This window comes from Pagrus pagrus, assembly GCF_965226575.1.
Source record: "Pagrus pagrus genome assembly, chromosome: 5".
Classification (NCBI taxonomy): domain Eukaryota; kingdom Metazoa; phylum Chordata; class Actinopteri; order Spariformes; family Sparidae; genus Pagrus; species Pagrus pagrus.
In genome coordinates this window covers 32535498-32556621 of record NC_140189.1, presented here as the reverse complement: position 1 = coordinate 32556621, position 21124 = coordinate 32535498, and the positions used below count along the sequence as shown (strand labels likewise).

Genomic DNA, 21124 nt, shown 5'->3' with positions numbered 1-21124 from the left:
TTTAAAAAATCCTGACATTTCACTCTGGTTGACTCTTTCCAGCCATGAGGAAGACTGGGGCCTCCTTTTCTGTGAGTTTATCAATAGCTTCCAGGTCATGTGATCAATCGACTCAAAATCAGTGTGGGATCATGTAACTACACTGGCTGCATGAGATACGCCTCTTGTTTTTACATTTTACATCTCTAAATATTTTTTATGAATTTTTATATGTAAATATTAGCATGCTAGCTCAATAGCTTCCAGGTCATGTGATCAATTGACTCAAAATCAGTGTGGGATCATGTAACTACACTGGCTGCATGAGATACGCCTCTTGTTTTTACATTTTAAAAATTATTATTTTATTTTCATCAGCTTTGAGTCTCCCAATCAACACAAAACAAAAGACGTAAGCAGTGTGGGATCATGGGAATTGCTGTCGTCATTGTTAAACAACCACCATTGCTGATTAAAATCTATCTATGTGACTCAGGCAGAAATGTACGAGGTATTATTTTGTATTACGTTACATTTAGTCGTGTTCACTGACTTCCCTCCTCACTCTCTGACTCTCTCCTGGGAGAGAGACAGATGATCAAATGAAATGCAACGTTAAGTTGAATAACATTTTAAAATCTCTGGGTTTGAACATCGTTGGAAGTGTTGGAAGTATAAGTACACAACTCATCAAAATATATCACACAGGTTGAGTCGTTTTTAGTGCAGAAATGTTACATAACATACTGTCTATTTGAATAAATGTTTCTGATTAGTGTTTTTAATATCAGTTTAATCATTTTATATGTGATGTTACTTTCATTTTCCATACCATAATTTATTGTGTATTATGTCATAAAAATGTCTTTATTTATTCCTTCTAGTCAGATCCTTCTGCTGATGGTTCAGGGACATAACTTATAGAAAATACTGAACTAAACTGCACTGACTTGATGTCACATTGACCGGCCTGTAGGTGGCACTGTGGTCTATCTCAGCCTGTCCATATATCATGATAGCTCCAGTATACATTCCTCTGCTGTTTGGACCACAGCTGCCTCTGATAGGGATCGACAGGATGAGGAAGGAGCGCTGAGGAGGTCACACACACACACACACACACACACACACACACACACACACACAAACGTCTATTCACATCTGCTGCTTTTGAAGAGGGTGAAAAGGACGACATCGAGGAATTGTTGGACACACACTCGGGCAATTTTGTTGCATTTTAGCAGAAGAGAGCTGAAGGAGCAGTTTATGAGTCAAAGAGGAACAGGTGAGGATGGGTGACCTGGACCACTCCTAGACTCAACACACACACACACGCACACACACACACACACACACACACAAACAGGCACCCCACATGTGAAGGCAGGCAGGCTGATGCCTTTGAAGGGGCCCGGCCTCCTCCAACTGTCCCATGCATGCTTGAGTGATGTCAGCGCGACTGTGGAAAGATTCCTTTCCTGTCACACACACACACACACACACACACACACACACACACACACACCAACAACTTCCTTATCACACACAATCTCTTTTCACACAAACACACACCAACTCGCCTTGCCTTTTTTAAACTTTCTCAAACAAATCCACATACACACACACACACTTGCTTGCATAACACACACACACAGACTCTGACTTTCTTCCTCTCTTTTACACACACACACACACACACACACACACACACACAGCGACACACACTTGGCAGGATGTGCGGGGAGAAAAAGGGGGCCGAAAGACAACACCGAGATTAGGAGGCTTTTGTCACGGCTCTGTGGCAGACTTTAAAGGCCTTGGCTCCCTTCCCCTCTGCCAGATTTCTTTCTTTTCTCACCCTGTCTGTCCACATCCCTCTCTTTTCACGGGGGGAAGGTAAACATTTGGTACAGAGAGACGGAGGAAGGGTGGAAGGGAGGGATGGGTGGAAGAAGGATGTAAGCCGCCTGTTGCCCCCTTTTAGCCTCCTTTTTGTGTTTCTGTTTTCCTAGTGTTAAAGGCGGCTTTGTGGCTGTGTGGAGGATGAGCGCAGAGAGGGAGAGGTATGCAAACAGATCAGCGCTTCAATGCCAGCCAGGTGTCTGTGTTGTTTCCCATCTGGGTGTATGCGAGTGTGTGTGTGTTGCATATGCACTTTCCATCTCTTTTCCCAGGTGAGTGTGTGCATGTATAGCTATCTCTCTGGTTTCTATGAGTGGATGTGTGTTATGTTTTCTCCCAGGTGCATGTCTGTGTGTGAGCCCTTCATGGTCACTGACTCCATTCACCTGAGCCGTCCTTTCACGGTGAAAAGGCAGTTGCCGGTAAAAAAGCTCTTTGGACAGCTTCTCTTCATCACCAACCGCAGCTGCTGTTGACTCAAGCGCCCAGGAATCTCCTCCATGGGTTCACACCCTTTTCAACCCGCCAACCGCACGCCAGAGCCCACTCTGAGAGCGAGCACAAGGTCCTGCAAGACCTCGAGGTCTGAAGGACAAAACATTTGCTCTGGCAATGGACGAGATTTAGTCAAAATGCAGCCAACTTATCGGCCAGAGGAAGCAGGAGGGCTACAACAGAGAATAATTGTGATGGCTTATTTGCTTAAAAAAAAAAAATTGTGGTGAAGGTATGCTCGCTGGTTGGAGCAGCGAGAAAATGCTCCATCGCTCAGAGAAAACTGGACGTGCATAACTTAAATTTGTGGCCTCTTGTCACATCACATTATTTTTGGTTATTGTGGTTTAAATATTTGTGTCTCTCTGTTGCAAACAACCACAGAGAAATGTTTCTGTTTGTTATATGACATTAGTGATGTTGACTGAAGGTTCTTGTCAACGGAAAACAAAACATAAACACTGACTTCAGCCCGACGAAGGACTCATCCTTCATCTCAGCAGCTCAGGAATGTCGTCCACACTGTGGTTCACACTGAAGCACATCTTTCCTTTTAGAAACTCTTATCAGGAACTTTTTTCCATTTAAGTTGAGGCGTCCCCCGCCAAACAACAACAATCAAGTTCATGTTCAAAGGACTACATAACATCACTGTTGACAGCGGGAGGAGAGATTTCTGTAGATTCACACTTGTCTTCTAAATCAACAGCAGCTCGCTGGAGGTCGATCAGAAGTGCTTATCAGATTACAAAATATGAAGGCGACATGTTTCATCCAGATTAAAGATGCAATATGTAACATTTATTCATTACAGAGTCCAGAAACACTTGACAGTTGCTGTACTTTTTGTTATTACATTATCCCAAATGTGTACCAACCAAGGTAAGGTAACATTTTTCATGACCCCACGTCACGTTTGTCTTCTGCTTTAATTGAGAAACCTCTTGAAAGGCCAAAGAAAACAGAATTAAAGGACACGCCTTTAGAAAAAACACACAGTGGACTTTAAGGTAATGAAGCTCACAGTGATCGTATTGGTCGCCAGTGTTTGTGTTGTTGTTTCTAATTTATTTGAATGGTCACGTGAGACCTCAAATATCTGCAGGAATGTTTTTACAGGGTAATCTCTGCTCTTTGGTGCAAAAGGTTTCTTTGCTTGATACTCTATATGTTTATTGTGAAACCTTTACTGTATGTTGACTTCCTGACCTGACCTCTCTCGGAAAAGCTTTTAATGTTAATGACACTTTCACCTGCTTGAACAAAGGTTAATAAAAACACACAGAGGACACTTTGTGTTGAAATGAGTTAACTTATATTCTCTGGCGGTGGAGGTCAGTCTGTTAAAGATAGCTATTCGCCTAGAAAGTAAAAATAAAACGAACCTTGAGAACGTCCTAATTTCAACATATGCTGCTTGAACCAAATGACAAATTAAAGCAGAGACAGATGGGACAGAAGGTGTCGTGCCTCCCTGATGTTTCCTCCTCCCTTCCTGCTCTTCACACTCCTCGCTGATCTCTTCTCCATTTTCTCATCTCCTCTGTTCATCACAGAGCAGCAGTGAGCTCAACACATCTGTCAGCAGCTCAGCCCTGTGTCATCCTCCTCCTCCCTGCGCCTCTTCATCTTTTCCTCCTCTGTCTGTCCTCCCCATCGTCCTCCCCCCCGGCTCTTCAAGTCAATCAAATTCACAGGAGGCGACCAGGAACACAAAAAAACACAGGAAAAGGCTAATCTGTGAGATAAGACAAGAATGAGAGTTGAATGTCAAGGATGAGAACAACCCTGGAAAAGTCACATATTCACCGAGCACAGTCTCTTCAGGCTTCGAGTGTGTTTGTTATCTCACGCTTACAAAAAAAGTGTTTCACAGCTTTAAATATCTCACCTCGGCTGTTAATGTGAAGCTTATCGGACGCAAAGAAATCCATGGGACCAGGATTAGTAAATCCCTGGGTTAGGTCATAAAGTCATGAGTAACTCTTGACTTTGCAAACATGTCAGAACCGCAGATTCCTGTACGATGATTTGACTCTTTGTATATTTTCACTGTATTTTTTTTCCATTCCCCCGGTCCCTCCAGCCCGTCCTCAACCTTCAACCCTCAAATCCTGAAAGCTATGATGCTATTTTGGTTAAAATATACAGTGTATGAGGGTAAAACTTATACTGTGAATATGGGCCTTTTCCTTAGGAGTTGGTAGAAAGCAAGCTGAAAGGAAAGTGAATGTCTGAGCAGAAAACACGACCCCTGTGACTGCTGAATGTGTAAGCAGGTTGCTTTCTGTACATGTTAAAGCCATATCGTTCTTTATCGCGTAATATTAAACCTGCAGGACTTTAATCTCCCTCTTCTGGCAGTGAGAGTGATATCAGTCTTTGCAGGTTGATGAAAAAACACATCACTATAGTAAACTAAAGTACTCAGGTGATCGTAACATTAACATGTTGACGGGTGTGTGATCCCATCACAGAGTGGCCTCCAGTTAAAACTGATTTAATTCTATGGTATGTCCAAGGCCAAGTCTATATTAACCAATAAATCATCTATGAAATGTAATTTTAGGTCTTTTTCCGTGTCTGTTTTCTCTCTGTCACCTCACAGAAAGAGATTCCAGTCCAGTCCATCACTGCACCATGGGGACTGTCTTTAAGCGACCGTCCTCCTCTAAATAGTTGTAGCCCTTCAATTGTGAGAGCCGCGAGCCGGCGTTTCATCCGTCAACATGTCCGTCTGGAGAGATGACAGATGGACGTGCGGTCCGTGCAGATGGAGGGTGTGAAGGCCCAGCATCCCTCTCTGACTCATTTAGGAGAGGAAGATGGTGAAAGAAAACGCTGTTGAAAGGACGAGGCGACGGGCGGAGGTGGCAACAGGGCAGGACATGGCAACACAATAAGATAATAATAAATGACTTAAAACAGAACTATGCATGTTTTCTTTCTGTCCTTAGCAACGTGTTTCGTTGCCACAGCACAGGACGTGCTAACCTTTGACTCAGCTCTCTGACTTTCCAACAAAAACAGTCATACGTAGATTTAACTTTTTTATTGGCACCAATAACATGATTACAATGGGAGAAACCTAAATGACAATAGACTGTACAAGATTGTCGATACAAAGATTATCGATAAAATTTCGTATACTCCGTCAGCACGTATAAATACAGTATCTTACAATGACATGAACATGGTATTTGCTACATAGCTTACATTACTATTAGAACACAAAATCCACTCATGCAGTATAATGCCCAATTATATGAAAAAAACCAACATGTTTAAAAGAAAATAAATTAGAAACACATGTTCTTTTTTTTAAAATCTTTGAGCTTTTAACGATGTTGTTTGGGCCAATATGTTGCTCGAGCTACTGACTGGTCCAAAGCATCCTCCCTAAGTGATCTGACAGATCCTATAATCTCAACACTAATGTCATCCCATGTACATGCTAGTGGTTAAGTGCACATATACACAGTCTGTTTATCGGCAGTCCTTAAGCTTTGACACAAAAACAATGAGATAAACATGTGAAATGAAAGAAGGCAACTTGTCTGATGATGGTTTTCACAGAAAAAATAAAGCATCGATTGAGAAAAATGTTCCTGTTTGGAAACTTTTCCACCCTGCGAGCATCGGAAGAAACAGCTTTAAATAAAAGAAACACGCTGCAGCTGTTCAGGGCGACTCTGTCAACAGATGTTTCCAAACACTAAAGATGGGAGGACAAGAAGAATGTGTGAACAGGGGAGAGATAATGAAATGTTTCAAGGCCTATTTTCAGTTACAGCTGAAGGAAAATAAACATGTGTCTCTAATGACTATAAAAAAAATGGCATTCATGGATATATATACATATATGTATATATATATATTTGTACATTTTCCTCCTTGAGTTTAAAGATGTATGTGTAAAACTACATGCTGAAGAACGAGCACATGTGTAACTAAAGTTACCAGGTGATTTCCATATATCACTTCCTGTCACATGGTTGTTTAAACGCAGCCTTGTAAAGTTCTCACTGTTGGGTTTTTGTCCTGAAGACGATCTGCAGAGAGAAACGCTGACATACTTTAATAATTCACATAAACCTTCCTGCATTTTTTAAACATTCTTCCTACGTTCAGACATCTGTGGACAAAGTCGCCCCGCTGTCTCGGCTACACACGCGGCCGAGCGCGCCTTTCAGATGAAATCTAAATCTTATCTCAGCGTATCGTTTTACACATTTTTTTAATATAGTGGTTAGATTCATGAACACAGGAACAACAGGAGGAACATCTGAGAGAGAGCTTAAGAAAGTCTGACTGTGCAGTCAGTGAGAGGGTCTGCTGAGGTTCTGATCTGGGTGTGGTGTGAGGAAACTAAGAAATGCCTTAAAACAGGGTGGAAAGTTATCTTTTTGTCTATTGGCCAAATGACTAGTAAAAGATTTCAACAATTTAAATTCAAATGTTGCACTCAATAGATAACCATTGTTTTGGTTTTTTGGACACGCAAAGCAAATATTTATTTTTGGCCCTACTGGAACCCAGTTCAAACTCATTTTTTGGATCTCATTATTTAAAAACATCTCATATAGGTGCACTGTGTAGTTTTGGAAAGAAAAAAACCCAGAAAAGTAATATTTACCACATCAATAAGATAATATTAAAAGCATAGACATATTTATTTGATGGATATGGTGTAAAACTGTGTTGCTCTCTGATGAAAGTTTATTTATTCAGTCATGTTAATCAATTAATTCAGATTTTTCTTCCCCAAAACTACAAAGTGCACCTTTAAAGTGGTCAGTGAAACTAGTGGTCAATCAAAATATACAGAATCAAGACATGGATGCATCTCATCGCCACTTTAAAGCACTAAAAGCAGTTTATGTACTCATGTACTAGTTAGTGGGTTCTGCAGATCAATGTAACCTTCTGCAAAATGCATGGCTCTGAAATGATAAAAAAATACTGGTATCAGATTCTCTTTTAACCTGCATCCAATCATTTAACCTCATCAGCTTCCATGTTTCTGATCAGGGGGTCACAGGGCTCAGCAGGTGAGAAGATCCAAACCTTTTCCTCATTAGATGATAAAACAAGAGACACCAGATGAAAGCAGAGGCTTTGTAACAAACCATGTGTGGAGAACAGAGCACATGCAGAAACCTGTTGTTTTATACTTGAGGTCAAACCGTGAGGCGCCTTTAAGAAGAAGAGTCGAGGACGTGCAGTCTCATCCTTAAGTTAGAGTTTGAGTGAAGCTCCTCTCTGTTAAGCCCTCTAAATCTCATGACAGGTTAACAAGAAGCTGTGACATATCCAATGATCCGACAGTGATCCACGAAATCTGGAAACAATTCTCTGAAGGCACCGTTTTACATCTGGGCACTGTCGATCTTCCCTTTGTGCTGTTTGGCTAAAGAGGTTGAACGTTTTGACGTGAGGAGAACTGATATCCTTTATCCCTCTTTTCTTAGAGGCAGCGAGCATCAATCAAAGCTGAGAAGGAGGTGACGTGGAACGGGAAATGCCACCTTTCTCCAGGAAGTAAAGGGGCAGAAGCTGTCGGTAGGTGTACTCACGGAAGAGATCCTTGGTGCGCTGTAGCTGCAGCTGAAATCACTGTAAGAGACATCCATGCTTTTTGAACTCAGCTTCACATCAGCTCTTTTTCACAAAGTACACAGATAGCAGCAGAAGCAAAAACCAGCAGCCGTCATCCTGTCCGAGGGCGTGGACACAGGGAGAGTTCGTCTTGATTTCTTAAGGCTCAGCTGGCCTGAGGCCTGTGATGTACTCTGAAATGAAGCTGTTACATTACACACATGCTATATTGTTCTTTATAGATCATCCAGGATGAGGCAGCGTGCTGAATGCCGTATAACTCTAGCTATACTTAGAGATTTGTAGCGTAGGTGAGCTGTGTTTCTGCTTTTATTGAGGAGGTTCTGGTTGTGTCCAAAGTACTAAAAGAACAGAGACAGATAAAGAAAAGATTCATATAAAAACAGGCTTGAATAAAACATGTTTTGGGATTTTTCTCTCATATATTTCACTGGATTCAGCTCCAGATTGGCTAAAAATAAGGATCTTTGTATTCTCTCTTTACATTCTTCATTGTTTGTGTCTTTTATAAATCCGTGTCTGCAGCATATTGAGGAAGAGTTGCGTGATCCCATGTTTCTGTTTATGAATCCTCATGGTCTCCTGCACGTAGCTTTCATTAGTATGGACTGTTGTTCGTGTTAGTCGAATGTGAAACACCACAGCGTGCTGCTAGCCTCGCTGCTAACACTGGTAGTGGATGTGCTGGTGCTGGTGTACTTTCCCGTCCACGTGTGAATGAGTGTGCGTGTGTATATCCGTGTAGATCTTCGGGTAGACCTTAGGAGCCAATCCAGCGCCTCCCTGAGCCAGGAGCAGCTGCTGGTGGGCAATGTAGTCCTCATATGAAAGACAATCTTTATCCCCACCGGCGGGTTGAGAAGGCGCCGCTGGGCAGGCTCGGTCACGATTTGTTGCAGGTAGACGCTGGGGGGCAGGAAGAGCAGAGGAGGATGAAGAAGAAGAGGAGCAGGTGCGTTTCGATTGGCAGAACCAGAGGAGGGCGGTGCCTAAGATGAAGGCGACACCTGCTGGTATACCGATGATGACGGGCCAGGGGAGGCTCGGGGAGGTGGCTGTCGGGACAGCGTTGTTCTGCGGCTTCAGATCTGTAAGGACACGAGAAATTAAGACGTGTTAATGATGGGAAAGACAGAATCATCTGTCGAGATTTAGAAACGTGTTGGTTTGTTGGTTTTGGCAGCTTCCTGTCAGTAGTTAGCTTAACTGTAACATGTTATTAGCTGATGAACATCCAAATCAAGTATTTTCCTCTCTTGTTTAATATTCCAGAGAGATACTGTGATATCTACATAAACATATACACTTCTATATGTGTGCATGCTAGTTTCTTTGTCGTTGTTCCTCTGACCTGGCAGCACCGTCAGGTAGGCGCTCCTGAAGCTGTAGCCCATCGTGTTGGCTCCCAGGCAGATGTACATGCCGGCATCCTCCTCCTTGGCTCTGGTTATCAGCAGCTTGTTGAGGTAGGATCCATCAGGACGCGACCAAACCTCCCCTGTAGGCAGGACCACAAACCGGTGGTCTCCAACCTTTAAATGTAATCACACGGAGAACAAGTTCAAATATGTCTAGTTAACCATTAGAGGATTATGTTAACACTTAGAAGTGTGTTTGTACCTCTATCGTGGAGTTAAATTTGTTCTCGTCACCAGGTTCGACTCTTTTGAGCCACTGAATAACCGGCTTGACGTCACTGCGGACTTTACACTGGAAAGACGTGGTTCCTCCGTAGTCCACGGTGGTGTTGACAGGGTGGGTACCGGTCAGGATGGGTTTAGAGTTGGTACGCTCTGAAGAAAGGGACACAGACACAGAAAAAAAAAAAGTAGATTTAATATTTAACGTTTAATTTTTATTTTATTTGACAAAGTGTGAATAGAATAAGTGGTTTGTCAAATTCAGAGTTAAATTCACAGTGAGGAAACAGTATGTGCTCTTTTTTTTATTCAATGTATTTGAACTGAATGAAAGTCACAAAAGAAGGCACAGGCACAGAGAGAATATAATGTGGTTAAGCATTATTTACACAGTATCCGCTGTATTCAGCACCACATCCTCCCTCTGTGCTGAAGATACACAAACACATCCCTTATCTTCGGCTCCTGTCTTTTCTTTCCCAGTTTATACAGCAGAATAAACACACCTGCCAGACATTCAATAGTCTCTGTTTTCAGTATCAGTAAATGCAATCTCACAAGAACGTAACCTGAGAAAATTAGATTTTTTCTTTTTGTTCCCGTCTGACATCAGCTGTTTCAAAAACCTTTTCTTAAACAGATTTAAAAGGCATCTTCAGTTTTGGCTGCGAGAGGATTTAATTCTGGAAGTTGGACAGGATTGTAGTTTCCAGGGAGGCTCGTGTGGTTCTGTAAGAAAGGTTGAAGTCTAGTTTCTTTGTTTTCTTCAGTGCTCGTGTAGTGTTGCAGACGGTGCTGCAGAGGGCTCAGAGTGCTGCAACTGTAACTTTAAATGTGTTAATGTAGTCACAGCACGTCCCACAGGCATCTGGTAAGCATGGCTACATACAATCAAATGCAAATGAACCACAAACACAAACAACACGGCCAGAACTCATCCAGCAAACACATGGAAGTTCAAAGTTTAGTGTGAAATCTCTTGGCATTCATTTTTCTTTATATTATTTAATGCATCTCATCTCAGAGTCCGAGTCAACGAGTGCAAACCAGATAGATTATCATCTTCATTGTACTATATTCAAGTATCATGGTTCTGCAGTCTGTGAGAGCTGTACTCGTCTTTTTCTCTAGTTTTTCTGTCAAGCAGCTGTTAGAAAGACAACTAGACGATGACTGACAGCTGGGTGAATCTCTGCTGATGGAGAAAATGTCACATTTGACACAAGCGAGCATCGGTTTGATTTACTTCCTGTCTAAACGTGTGTATGTGTGCACACGTGCGAGTGTCTTTCAGGAAAGACTACAGCTGGACTTTAATGTGCAACAGATGTGTCGAGTAAAGTGAGAGGAGCTAGTCGGAGGTTCTCAACAGAGCTATCACGCTCAGTAACGCACAGTTTTACTCCATCGAGCTGCTTAACATTAAATCATCCAGCGACAAAACAGCTTCTGCGGCCTTCAGACGCGACCTAATACGTCAAAAAACACTCACAGCTCATCGTCACACACATGCTGCTCTCTTTCTTAGACTAAAACCTGCAGCTGGCTCGTCCTCCAAACTGAAACCTGCTGAACATTCCTCGCTCGCTCCGCTGGTGTTTACTGACGAGCCTGGTGGTGATCAATAAATGCCACTGAAGTGAAAGGAGGCTTTTAGAAGCTATTTTAAACTTCTATTCTTGGTGCAAGTCATTAGCGAGTGCACTGGTGTGTGTGTGTGTGTGTGTGTGTGTGTGTGTGTGTGGCCTGAAGCTCTACTTTGTAACCGACCTATTAAATTAATTATTTCAAGCAGCATTAAAATGAGAATCTGGACGTGTAAATTCAACCCGAATGAGACAAAAGCAAAACGTTTCCCATGAAAATACTCTTATTCAACGTCACGAATTTAAAATAATCTAAAGCTGCAGGTTAACACTTTCAACATAACATATTACTGAACATCTCCACGTCTTTCTCTGTTAAAACAAGATGGAAATCTGTCCTCAGGCCACGACAGAATAAGCAGCGATGTTTCAGACTGATCACAGTCATCAGACTCTTTGCCAGCAAATCATTTAAACAGAGTAAATTATGGTGTTGCTGATCATATGATCTTAAGACATTCGACCACTGCATTGTGAGTCAGAATGGAAACAAAAGCCATTTCAGACCCTACCATTAAGTCAGACAGGCTTCTCAGTGATACACACACTGTGTACAGCTTAATGTATGTTATTGTTGAGGTGGGAGACGTTCCTGCTTGTATATATCACTGTATCATACACCAGCAGGAACAGCCCACGCACCACAGTTGCAAAAATGTGCTTCCTGATGTGTCACGGCATGAAATAAACACAGAGATCTTCTGCTTTTCTGTAACTGTGAATTAAATGTTTCTGGGTTTTCTCCTGCAGCACTTAAACTGGGCAGATTCCTCCTAACACTAATCTTCAACCAACCTCTATCAAAGCTTTTTCTACTTTCACAAAACAATCTATGTCTTTGCAACGTGCGATGACTCACGTATGACTTCCACTTTGTAGGTGGCGTTGATCTCTCCGGCTCTGTTGGACACGTGGCAGGTGTACTTCCCGCTGTGCTCCGGCGTCAGGTTCTTCAGACTCAGCGTCCACCTCTTCTTCTTCCCTTCCTCTCCTCCAGCTCCACCGTCCTCGTCCACCAGCGGCCGACTGTCCTTCAGCCACACGATGTCGGGGCGAGGGTATCCGCTCGCCGTACACTTCAGACGCACCGAGCTGCCGACCGGGCGAGCGATGACCCGCTTCCTCATCTTCGATGGCTGGGTGAAACGTGGACGCACTGCGGGTGGAGAGAAGGGGAAAGTGAGAAGGTTGTGTTGCTGGTTTCTGGTGCAGCAACAATTTTAACTAAAATGTGAAAGTCAAGAGATTAATAACACAGAAACTCTTTCTGCCTCTCGGCGAGCTACAGATGGAAAAAAGACGGGGAGGAAGGGAGAAGAGGGAACAGAAGAAGTTATTAGCAGAGATAAACGGTTTACAGAGCAGTTTTATATTTACAAGCAGTGTTCAGCTCTTCAGACCAGTGGAAAGAGAGCGGACTGGGAAAGATCATGGGATTCATCAGAGAGTCTTAAATGTGACTTTTATAAGACCTAAAGAGCGATCAAAGCCAAGATATGTGAAGAGGCTGCGACACAGACGGAGGGCTGAGGAACGTTTGAAGCCTCACGAGCCGCTTTCTATTAGAAAAGTCACTATTTTCTCTATCAAACAAATAAAAACAGGATCAGCATTTAGAAGACGTGTTGCTTTCATTGATTTTTATAAGATTTTACTATATTTTTCTTTGATTTTTCTTCTTAAAACCCTTCAGTCCATCTCCAAACTTCTGTCCTTCATCAGGGTCATCTGACGGAAACATGTGGGTCTAATAATTATAAACTTTTGTGTCTTTTTAATGCAATCAAACATAAAAGACTTGAGAGCAAAACTATTGAAATTAATTTGATATAAAATGTTTTGTTGCATTACAATAAACATTATGTTACAAGGAAAAAGAGGCTGTTAATGGACCAGCTGACAGGATATATGTGTTTTTTAAACATATGTTATTAAAAGTAGCCACAGTCATACTCAAAGATATGAACAGTACGAGAGTAAAAGTCTTAAAGTATCAAAACCAATTTTCTGAACTTTAATGTACTGAAGTATCAAAACACAAGGAGGTGGTGAAGTGAAGTAAATGAAACATATATTTACATGTATGTACAAACTGTGTATGTGGGTGAGAGATTATTGACTTAATCAGATCAGACATTCAGCATTTTTCTTTTCTTTTGCATCTGTATCTATTTACTACAAGAGCTGCTGGAGTTTTGACCTCTTTAGACTTTTTTCTCTTCTCTATGCACCTCGGATGAAGGTGAAGTTGTGCCAGGAAGCTCAGCTCCACGTCCTCCATTGTTTTACCTCTTCAGGAATGCAGCGGCAGATAAGGCAGCTGCAAAATAGCTGCAGCTGCAACCTTTGATATGAGATAAAATTACATTGATGAACGGATAAAAGAGACAAACTACTGTTTGTCAGTGATATAAATACTCCAAAGGGTTCTCTGCAGCTCCCTGTCAGCACACAGATATTGTACTTATGTGTGACTGGTTTAACGAACTGTGTGTCGTCGTTTCTTTGTTGCTCAATTGGGCGTTTATTGGTTGAACCCTTGCAGACATCTGCAGCAACTAATGACATAACAAATTCATTTTCCTCCCGTGAATATTCTGCGCTGGTGCGTAGCCTTCGTTTACGCACCGTGAAATCAGTTTATCTTTGAAGTTAATAATCAGCATCCAAACACAAGGACATGCCGGCTCGGTGTAAACACACTGACATGTGTTTCCACAAACAAGAAAATGGAATTAGGAGAAAATTGAGTCATCTCGGTCTGCAGGGAAACGTTTGTGTTTGGTTGGAGGTAATTTTTAGGAGTGAACACAAGATTTGGTTACGTAAGATTAACTAATATTGTAGCGTGCCTCCGGGTATACACAACCTAATTTGCTGTAATAAACTTAATTGTCTTGTTTGAGTAAACAATGTTTGAATCACTTCCTCTTCTCCCTCACATGACTGGTCACCTTCCTTACTCAAGTAAAGCAGAAGTACATTTGGGGCAGTGTTTGCCTAAAAGTTAGAGAAGACAGCTAAAAATCAAACTCCCCGGCCTGCAGGAACAAATCTGGGTGGGGAAAGTGAAAGGCAGCACTTGCTCCATCCTTTTTAGCAGTTTCAAGTACTTTATCACAACTCTAAGTATTTTTTAGACCGTAACATTAAAATTCAAGCAGTTTCAAGGACTTCCAGGACCCATACGAACCCTGACTGACAGGTTAAAATCAGTCTTGTGATAAATACTCAAGTAAAGGACAGATACCTGAGAAATCTACTGAAAAATCAATGCACAAGTGATAAACAGTCAGACGGTGACTTAGCATCACACCAAACATCCGTTCAGTCATGCAAATCCTTTCTTACAAAACATTAAGCGGCCAGTTAACCTCAGTCAACGACTCAAACATCCACATCCCTCCATGCAGGCCACGCATCTGTTCACACACACAACACAACAATCAGGGAGAAAACAGATCAAAGAGGAAAGAAAGGATCCAGTCGGGAGTGAGGAGAGGAAATCATTCACAGGAGCGCTTGATTTTACAGCCCTCATGTTCCAGCCGCAGCAGATAGCCATCAACCGGGGCGATAAATCAGCCTGAAACTACCGAAGTTGCGTCTCTTTCCTCGGACGCGGTTATTATTCTAGCTCAGGGCAAACAAACAGGCGGGAGAGTTATGTGACGGGTGTGCGCGCTCAAATGTGGAGATTTCACTACGGCTTCATTACTCAGCAGAATATAGTTCTCTGCTGACCGACAGGAAGCTGGGCAGGATGACAAAACAAACATACCCCAAAGGCTTTTAAGTCTCAACTTTTACCCCCCCGAGTCTAAGAAAAGCTACCGGACTACAGCTGAACTGTGACCAGACTGAGTCAATAGATCTACCAGAGAGCGGAGGAGAAGGAGGAGATGATGATTAATAGCTCACTATTTTGGCAATTTCATCAACTTTGATGAACACATTAATTAACTGGCTTAAATTTATTGGAAATTGGAGGGAAAGAGCCAAAGTGCAGCTGAACTGGAAAAAGAGGAGATTAGAGAATGAACAAAACACAGCAAAGTGAAACCGAGATGAACTGATTTATATTGTTAAAGCTGGACCAAATCAAACAGGAGTGAAGGAGAAAACAGATGGAAAGTGAAGTTCACATTAAGGTTAGCGCATACAGACCGACAGATTACTCAGAAAACAGACAAATAAAAACTGGAGTGACGGCAGAGAAGCAGAGAACAAAGAGTGTGGGAGTTAAAACAATAAAAAAAAGGAAAAGGTGAGAGAGGGGGCACACCGGGAGGGAGAGAGAAAGAAAAACAGAGCGAGAGGGCAAAACTGAGAAAGCCGTGACAGAGAGAGGGAAGAGGGGAGAAGGTGAGAGCCAGGACGGGCGAGTGGCAGGCTTGTTCTGGGTCTCGGGGGCCACTTCAACGCCACGCTTCACACTGTAAAAATACTGCTGACCCCCCGACTGAGCACCTTTGATGAGACACTGAGCCAGAAGCAGAGCGAGAGAGAGACAGCGCGGTGATTTCTCACTCTGAGACTGAGATTCAAGAGATTTTAGCTAACTGAGGTAATTTCAGTTCATCTTCAGGTTTAATGTTTACATCTGGGTCAGGATCTGGACTTTGTTTCTGTTTTAGCTCTGAGTTACATGAGATGATGGATGCTGAGCTCATCTCTGTGCATTCAGTCAAAGCTCGCCTGCAGGCAGCTAGCCTAGCTTAGCTTAATGAATTGAAGCAAGGGGAAACAGTTAGCCTGCCTCTCTGCGTTGTCAAACATGCACCTGACAAACACTCTTGAAGGTTAATAATTAACACAGAAATAGTTTTTTTAATCAATAGCAGCGTTGCACCATTACGTATATAAAATTAGATTTTTTGGGGGTTTAAAAATTGTTGGAAACATTTGGGATAAAGTACACAGCTCAGAAATATACTGTAAAGGTTTGGTAATTCTTAGACGTTTGAATGCAGAAATGTTACAAATTACAACTTTGAAGGCAGCAAAACACCAAAACATTGCCCAACACTTTGTATTACTGATAAATAAATATATTTTACAACTCTGGAGTCATTTTTTGAGGCCAAAATCACAATCACATCGCCTCAGTTGGCTTTACGATCTGCACAGTGAATGACATCCTCAGCTACAGCCTCAGAGGCAGGATCCTTCTCCCAGGACGGACAGACAGAGGAAATCATTTTAATCGTTTGTGAAATCGATCACAAGGTAAACGGCAGAGAAACAGCCACGATATCTATTTGATTTCCTGTCTCGGTGGATGATGCTAACAGGGACTGACGGCTGCGTCGGCGGGCCGATCTCGCTCAAATAAACAAGGGAGCTGGAGCCGGTTTGAACGAGGCCTTAGCCAAAGCAGCGAGTGTGTACGCTTGGTTGTGTGCGAGCGCAGAGAGGCGAACAGATGAAGAGAAAGAATGTGTGTGAAAAAACAAAGAGAGCAGAAAAAAGAGCAAAGTGTTTGCTGACATTTAAGTGTGAATGTGCCCGGACGTTTATGACAGAGAGAGAGAAGGAGAAGGAGTCGGATAAAAGGATAAATGCAAGCAAAGAAAGACGGGTTTAGTTACATGACAGGGGGACCAGGGAGACTGAGGAGGGAGAGGGGGAAGGAATGTGTCCCACCGAATCACACCTTACACAAATAGACTGCTCTCCACTCTGTCAGAGCCAATTATCTGAGCAAACAACCACCCTGACGTGTGCCTGTGTGTGGGCTTACACCCTCACCTTCTCCCCTCTGACGCTGGGCGAGGTGTTTACATCCTGCCACTGAACTTTTGAAGATGTTACACACTCTCGGCTATCTGAAGCGTCACCTCTACGCTTCCTTCTCGTTTAAAAATGTTCAATTGAGATGAGTTCAAATAAGGTGCGAGTGGTTACCTAGTTTCCCCGCCAGCTCCGGGGCGTGTTCAGAGTCACCGTTGGCCGCCGCTGCTCCACCTCTCGAGCTGGAGTCATCTGGTGAAGGAGACAAGATGAGAAACATCATTAATGAATCGACGACCTCTGAAAAGCTGATCGCTCGTTCATACAGAGAGACCTGGTGCAGCGAACTCAACACAATCAGACAAATAAATAATCTGCTGTCTCGATCTCGACGCCCACCTGTTGCTCCAGTTACAGTAAAATAAACATGACTTATGTGCAACAAAAGCTGAGCTGAGCTGAGTGCTGCAAACTAAAAACAAATGTCATGAAGCGTCATGAAATTAGGAGGTTTTTTTAATGTTTTCTATCAGCAGCTGCAGACGTTCAGCACAGGGCTCATGATGTATGATTGCTTGTTAAGCATAAATCCAAAGATTTCGCTGATACATTGGTCTCCTCTCACAAATTGGATGCAGATGAAGCATCACTGTCACAAGCATTTTAAAATATTAAGACCTGGGAGCACTCGCTGTACCGAATACCATTTTTGGGCTTTGAAGCTTCAGTGAGTGTTACCTGTGAATATCTGAATCAAACCTGCGTTATTCACCTAGAATATTCTGGTATTGTGATCGTGTGTGTAGACGCCCTCTAAAACCACAATCAGTTGATTAATCCATTTTTTTAATCATTGATTCGTCATTTTAAGTCATTTTTAAGGAAAAATATCTAAATTCTCTGATTTCAGCTTCTCAAATGTGATTATTTTCTGGTTGCTTTAATCTTTTATGACAGTAAACTAAATATCTTGTGAATAAAACAAGACATCAGCTTTTAAGTGATCAACCTTTTTTAACATTTTTTGATATTTTATGAACCCAACGACTAATCAATAACCAAGAAAATGATTGACAGATGAATCCGTATTGAAAATACTTGTTGGGTGCAGCCTTGTGTAACATGCCTTCTTCCTTAAACCGAAAAATTATCGTTCCTGGCTCGTGCCACTGAGAACGTTTGATAGAAAATGTGTTCCTTATACATGTACAAAGAGGAAAAAAGGAGAATTTTCCCAAAATTACATTCCTGATAAACGACATTGTGCAAAGAGCAAATTCTGTTTGGATCATCTACACTGTACGAGCCTTTATCTAGTCAACAGTATCACATAGCTTTTACTCTCGTGTGTATCAGATTCCCTCCCTCAGCATGTCTTCATACATTGATTACCCAAAAAGACACAAACATCTGTCTGGATCGTCACGCTAGGAACCGCTTCAAGATGGAGCCAATGTATCCGAGGGGCCCTTTAACGGAGAGGTGGGGTCGGCTGATACAGAGCAATATCAGGTCTGTCAAAATACATGAGGTGGGGGGGGGTGTGTGTGATTAACTTCGCCTGAACCTGAAACTTCAACCAAAGCCTGATGGTAGTTATGGAAGGAAAAAGGGAACCAAGCAGCCTCGGACCACCTGCAGGAAACACAAGAGAGTGCGTGCGTGATTGTAAATGGATATGTTTATCCCCCGTGTTGGTACGTACACAGATCTGAGCGTAGATTTTTAGAGGACCACCTGAGAGCACAGAGTGATTAATGCAGCGCCAAATGTCTTAAAAGCATCACTATTTGGATGATGGAATGAACGACGCATTTGAAATGCAAATACGAGGCATGACCTGCATCCTCGGGGCTGGTATTAATAGCACGCTGGCAGACCCTGTATGTGTGTGCTTGTGTGTGTGCGATATGAATTCCTACATGGGTGTGTCCGTGCATGTGTGGCTGCGTGTCTTCTGACGTTTTTTAACTAAGTGGTAACTTGAGGTGACGGTATTCCCGTTGCACCTCGCTCCCCCTTCCCTCCCCTCTGACTCCCCCGCCCCGTCGTCCCTCCCTCCTGCCACATGCACGGCGTGTTCTGAGAAAGGGCAGCGCGTTTGAAGCCGAGCGGCGTGGCTGTCTGATCTGGAGGGGGGGAACATGGTTTAGCACTCTTAACAGCTAGCGAACCCTCCCCCAGGCCTGGTGCGAGCCTGTAAACTGTGCTTGGCAGACCTCCTACAGACCCGCTCACAGAGGGGGGGGGCTGGACCGCTTCCACTGTCCATACAGTGCAGCCATACATCCACAGGTTTCAAAGTATTCCCCAAATTCAAAACATATATATGTGCAGCAGCCGCATGCCGAGATACTGCTGCAGAGACAAATCAGCAACAGGCAACAGAAGATGTATGAAGGCTGTGTTTCAATTTCCAATATAAACTATACAAACACTGATAGATCTGAGATACAGGGGACATAAAGGTTCTGTAGAGTCTTTTGTACGCATGCATGTACTTCATTATATATATGTATATATATATATATATATATATATATATATATATATATATATATATATATATATATAAAAGCTTTCCATAGATTACGAGACTGTCCTCGTCTGAGTGCTAAATGTTGACTGATATCAATGTAAATATCTGCCTTAGAAGAAAACTTAAGTTGAGTCTTTGTTTTTACTGTAATGAGCTGATTGAAAGCTGACTGACGGGCTTACTTAAAGGGATATCAGAGTACCAAAATGATAATCTTGTCATTTGTTATTGTTATTGTACAAGTAAAATAAAAGTTAAGTTTGTGTGTGAATGAAACACAAAACAGAACTGTCTCCAAACACCTCATCACATGACTGCACTGTAACAGTTTCTCACATGAAGGTGGGTGAATATTGACATGTTAGGGTGAAGTTCATGAGGTTTTTAGGAGCTTCTGATCAATAATATCAAATATAAACTTGTTTTTGGCTGAGGCCTTATCCATCAGAGAGGAAACTCTTCATGAAATAACTAAAAAACTGAGTACTTGATCTCAACACTTGGCCCAACAGTGGAGTCCAGGTGACTGATGTCAACACAGTTAATGACTGTAAACACCTGACGCCGCACACACGACCAGCTGACTCCTCCATTATCACTTCACTCATGACTTGAAGAGGAAGCTTTCATCCAAAGATGTTCAGAGAACAGAGCGAGCAAACTGAGTGTGTTTTACTAACGACAGTGTTATTAACACCAAACTCTTGAACGACACTTTGTCGCCCAAGACTCTGACTAAAACGCTGCTCCCTCACATATATACTGTATAAAACACGTGGCACCTCCTAAAACCTTCCAGACCTGCAGAGAGTAAAACTGTAACTGCGTCTTTGAGTGTGAAACCTGCACATCCCACTTCTGTCAGCATGTTCGACATCGAGGCTTCAGAAACAGTTTCTGCCAGCCGAGTCAGTTTTACACCTTTCTCCACTTCTGTTATACGAGTGCGGGGTCGGGAGTAGACTTTAATGTTTCACTGTTTTGTTTCAAGTTGAACACACACAGAGTAGAAAACATATTCCCTCCCTGCTTCAGCTGTTTTCAATAAACAAAGTGTTTTCTTCTGATCCCGTTCCACCTTCTAATGTTCGGCCAGATACTTTGGCTGGAGATTACAACAGCTAATCCTCACGCACACACACTCACATGGCCACAGACACACACATATGTGAAGGCAAGTTGAATAAGCGAGCGTATATATGTTTATAGTTAAAGAAACAGCAAGGATTCACTCTAAGACACCAAACGTCCCTGGTATAAAGTATCGTTACAGTTACAGTACATGGAGCGCAACAGTGACCGCCCAATGTTTGAATGACTCTGGATCTACAAGTGAATTTCCCGTGTATTCACTAGGGCTTTGACATCGAACTTCGGTATTCGAATATAATTCGAATATTAAAAAAAAAAAGATCTAGAACGAATATCGGGCAGCTTCTAAATATTCGAACCTATAATAAGCATTATTTTTGGTAAATGTGTTTGCCTGAAAACGTAGTTTTCAATCCAGATTCGAGGCTTTTTTCAGCCTGTTTTGTGAAACGCGAGCTCATGAGCATTGATCACCTGGG

General features: G+C 42.4%; 1 protein-coding gene and 1 long non-coding RNA gene across 2 annotated transcripts in view; one reads left to right on the top strand and one right to left on the bottom strand.

Moving 5' to 3' along the window:
• Nucleotides 1–1119: 1119 nt before the first annotated feature.
• Nucleotides 1120–5232, top strand: LOC311257275. The gene is made up of 3 exons (XR_014622604.1): nt 1120–1264; nt 1992–2042; nt 4985–5232. It is a non-coding gene; the product is annotated as an uncharacterized lncRNA (long non-coding RNA).
• A 181-nt stretch (nt 5233–5413) lies between these two features.
• fgfrl1a (fibroblast growth factor receptor like 1a) overlaps nt 5414–21124 on the bottom strand; it is a 74616-nt gene continuing 58905 nt past the window's right edge. Inside the window, exons 4-8 of the mRNA XM_084353341.1 lie at nt 17189–17266; nt 12141–12437; nt 9616–9788; nt 9347–9527; nt 5414–9083 (exon numbers count right to left, since the gene is read on the bottom strand). Of these exons, the coding sequence (XP_084209467.1) occupies nt 8659–9083; nt 9347–9527; nt 9616–9788; nt 12141–12437; nt 17189–17266 (1154 nt within the window). The 3' untranslated portion in view covers nt 5414–8658. The remainder of the gene's footprint in view (nt 9084–9346; nt 9528–9615; nt 9789–12140; nt 12438–17188; nt 17267–21124) is intronic.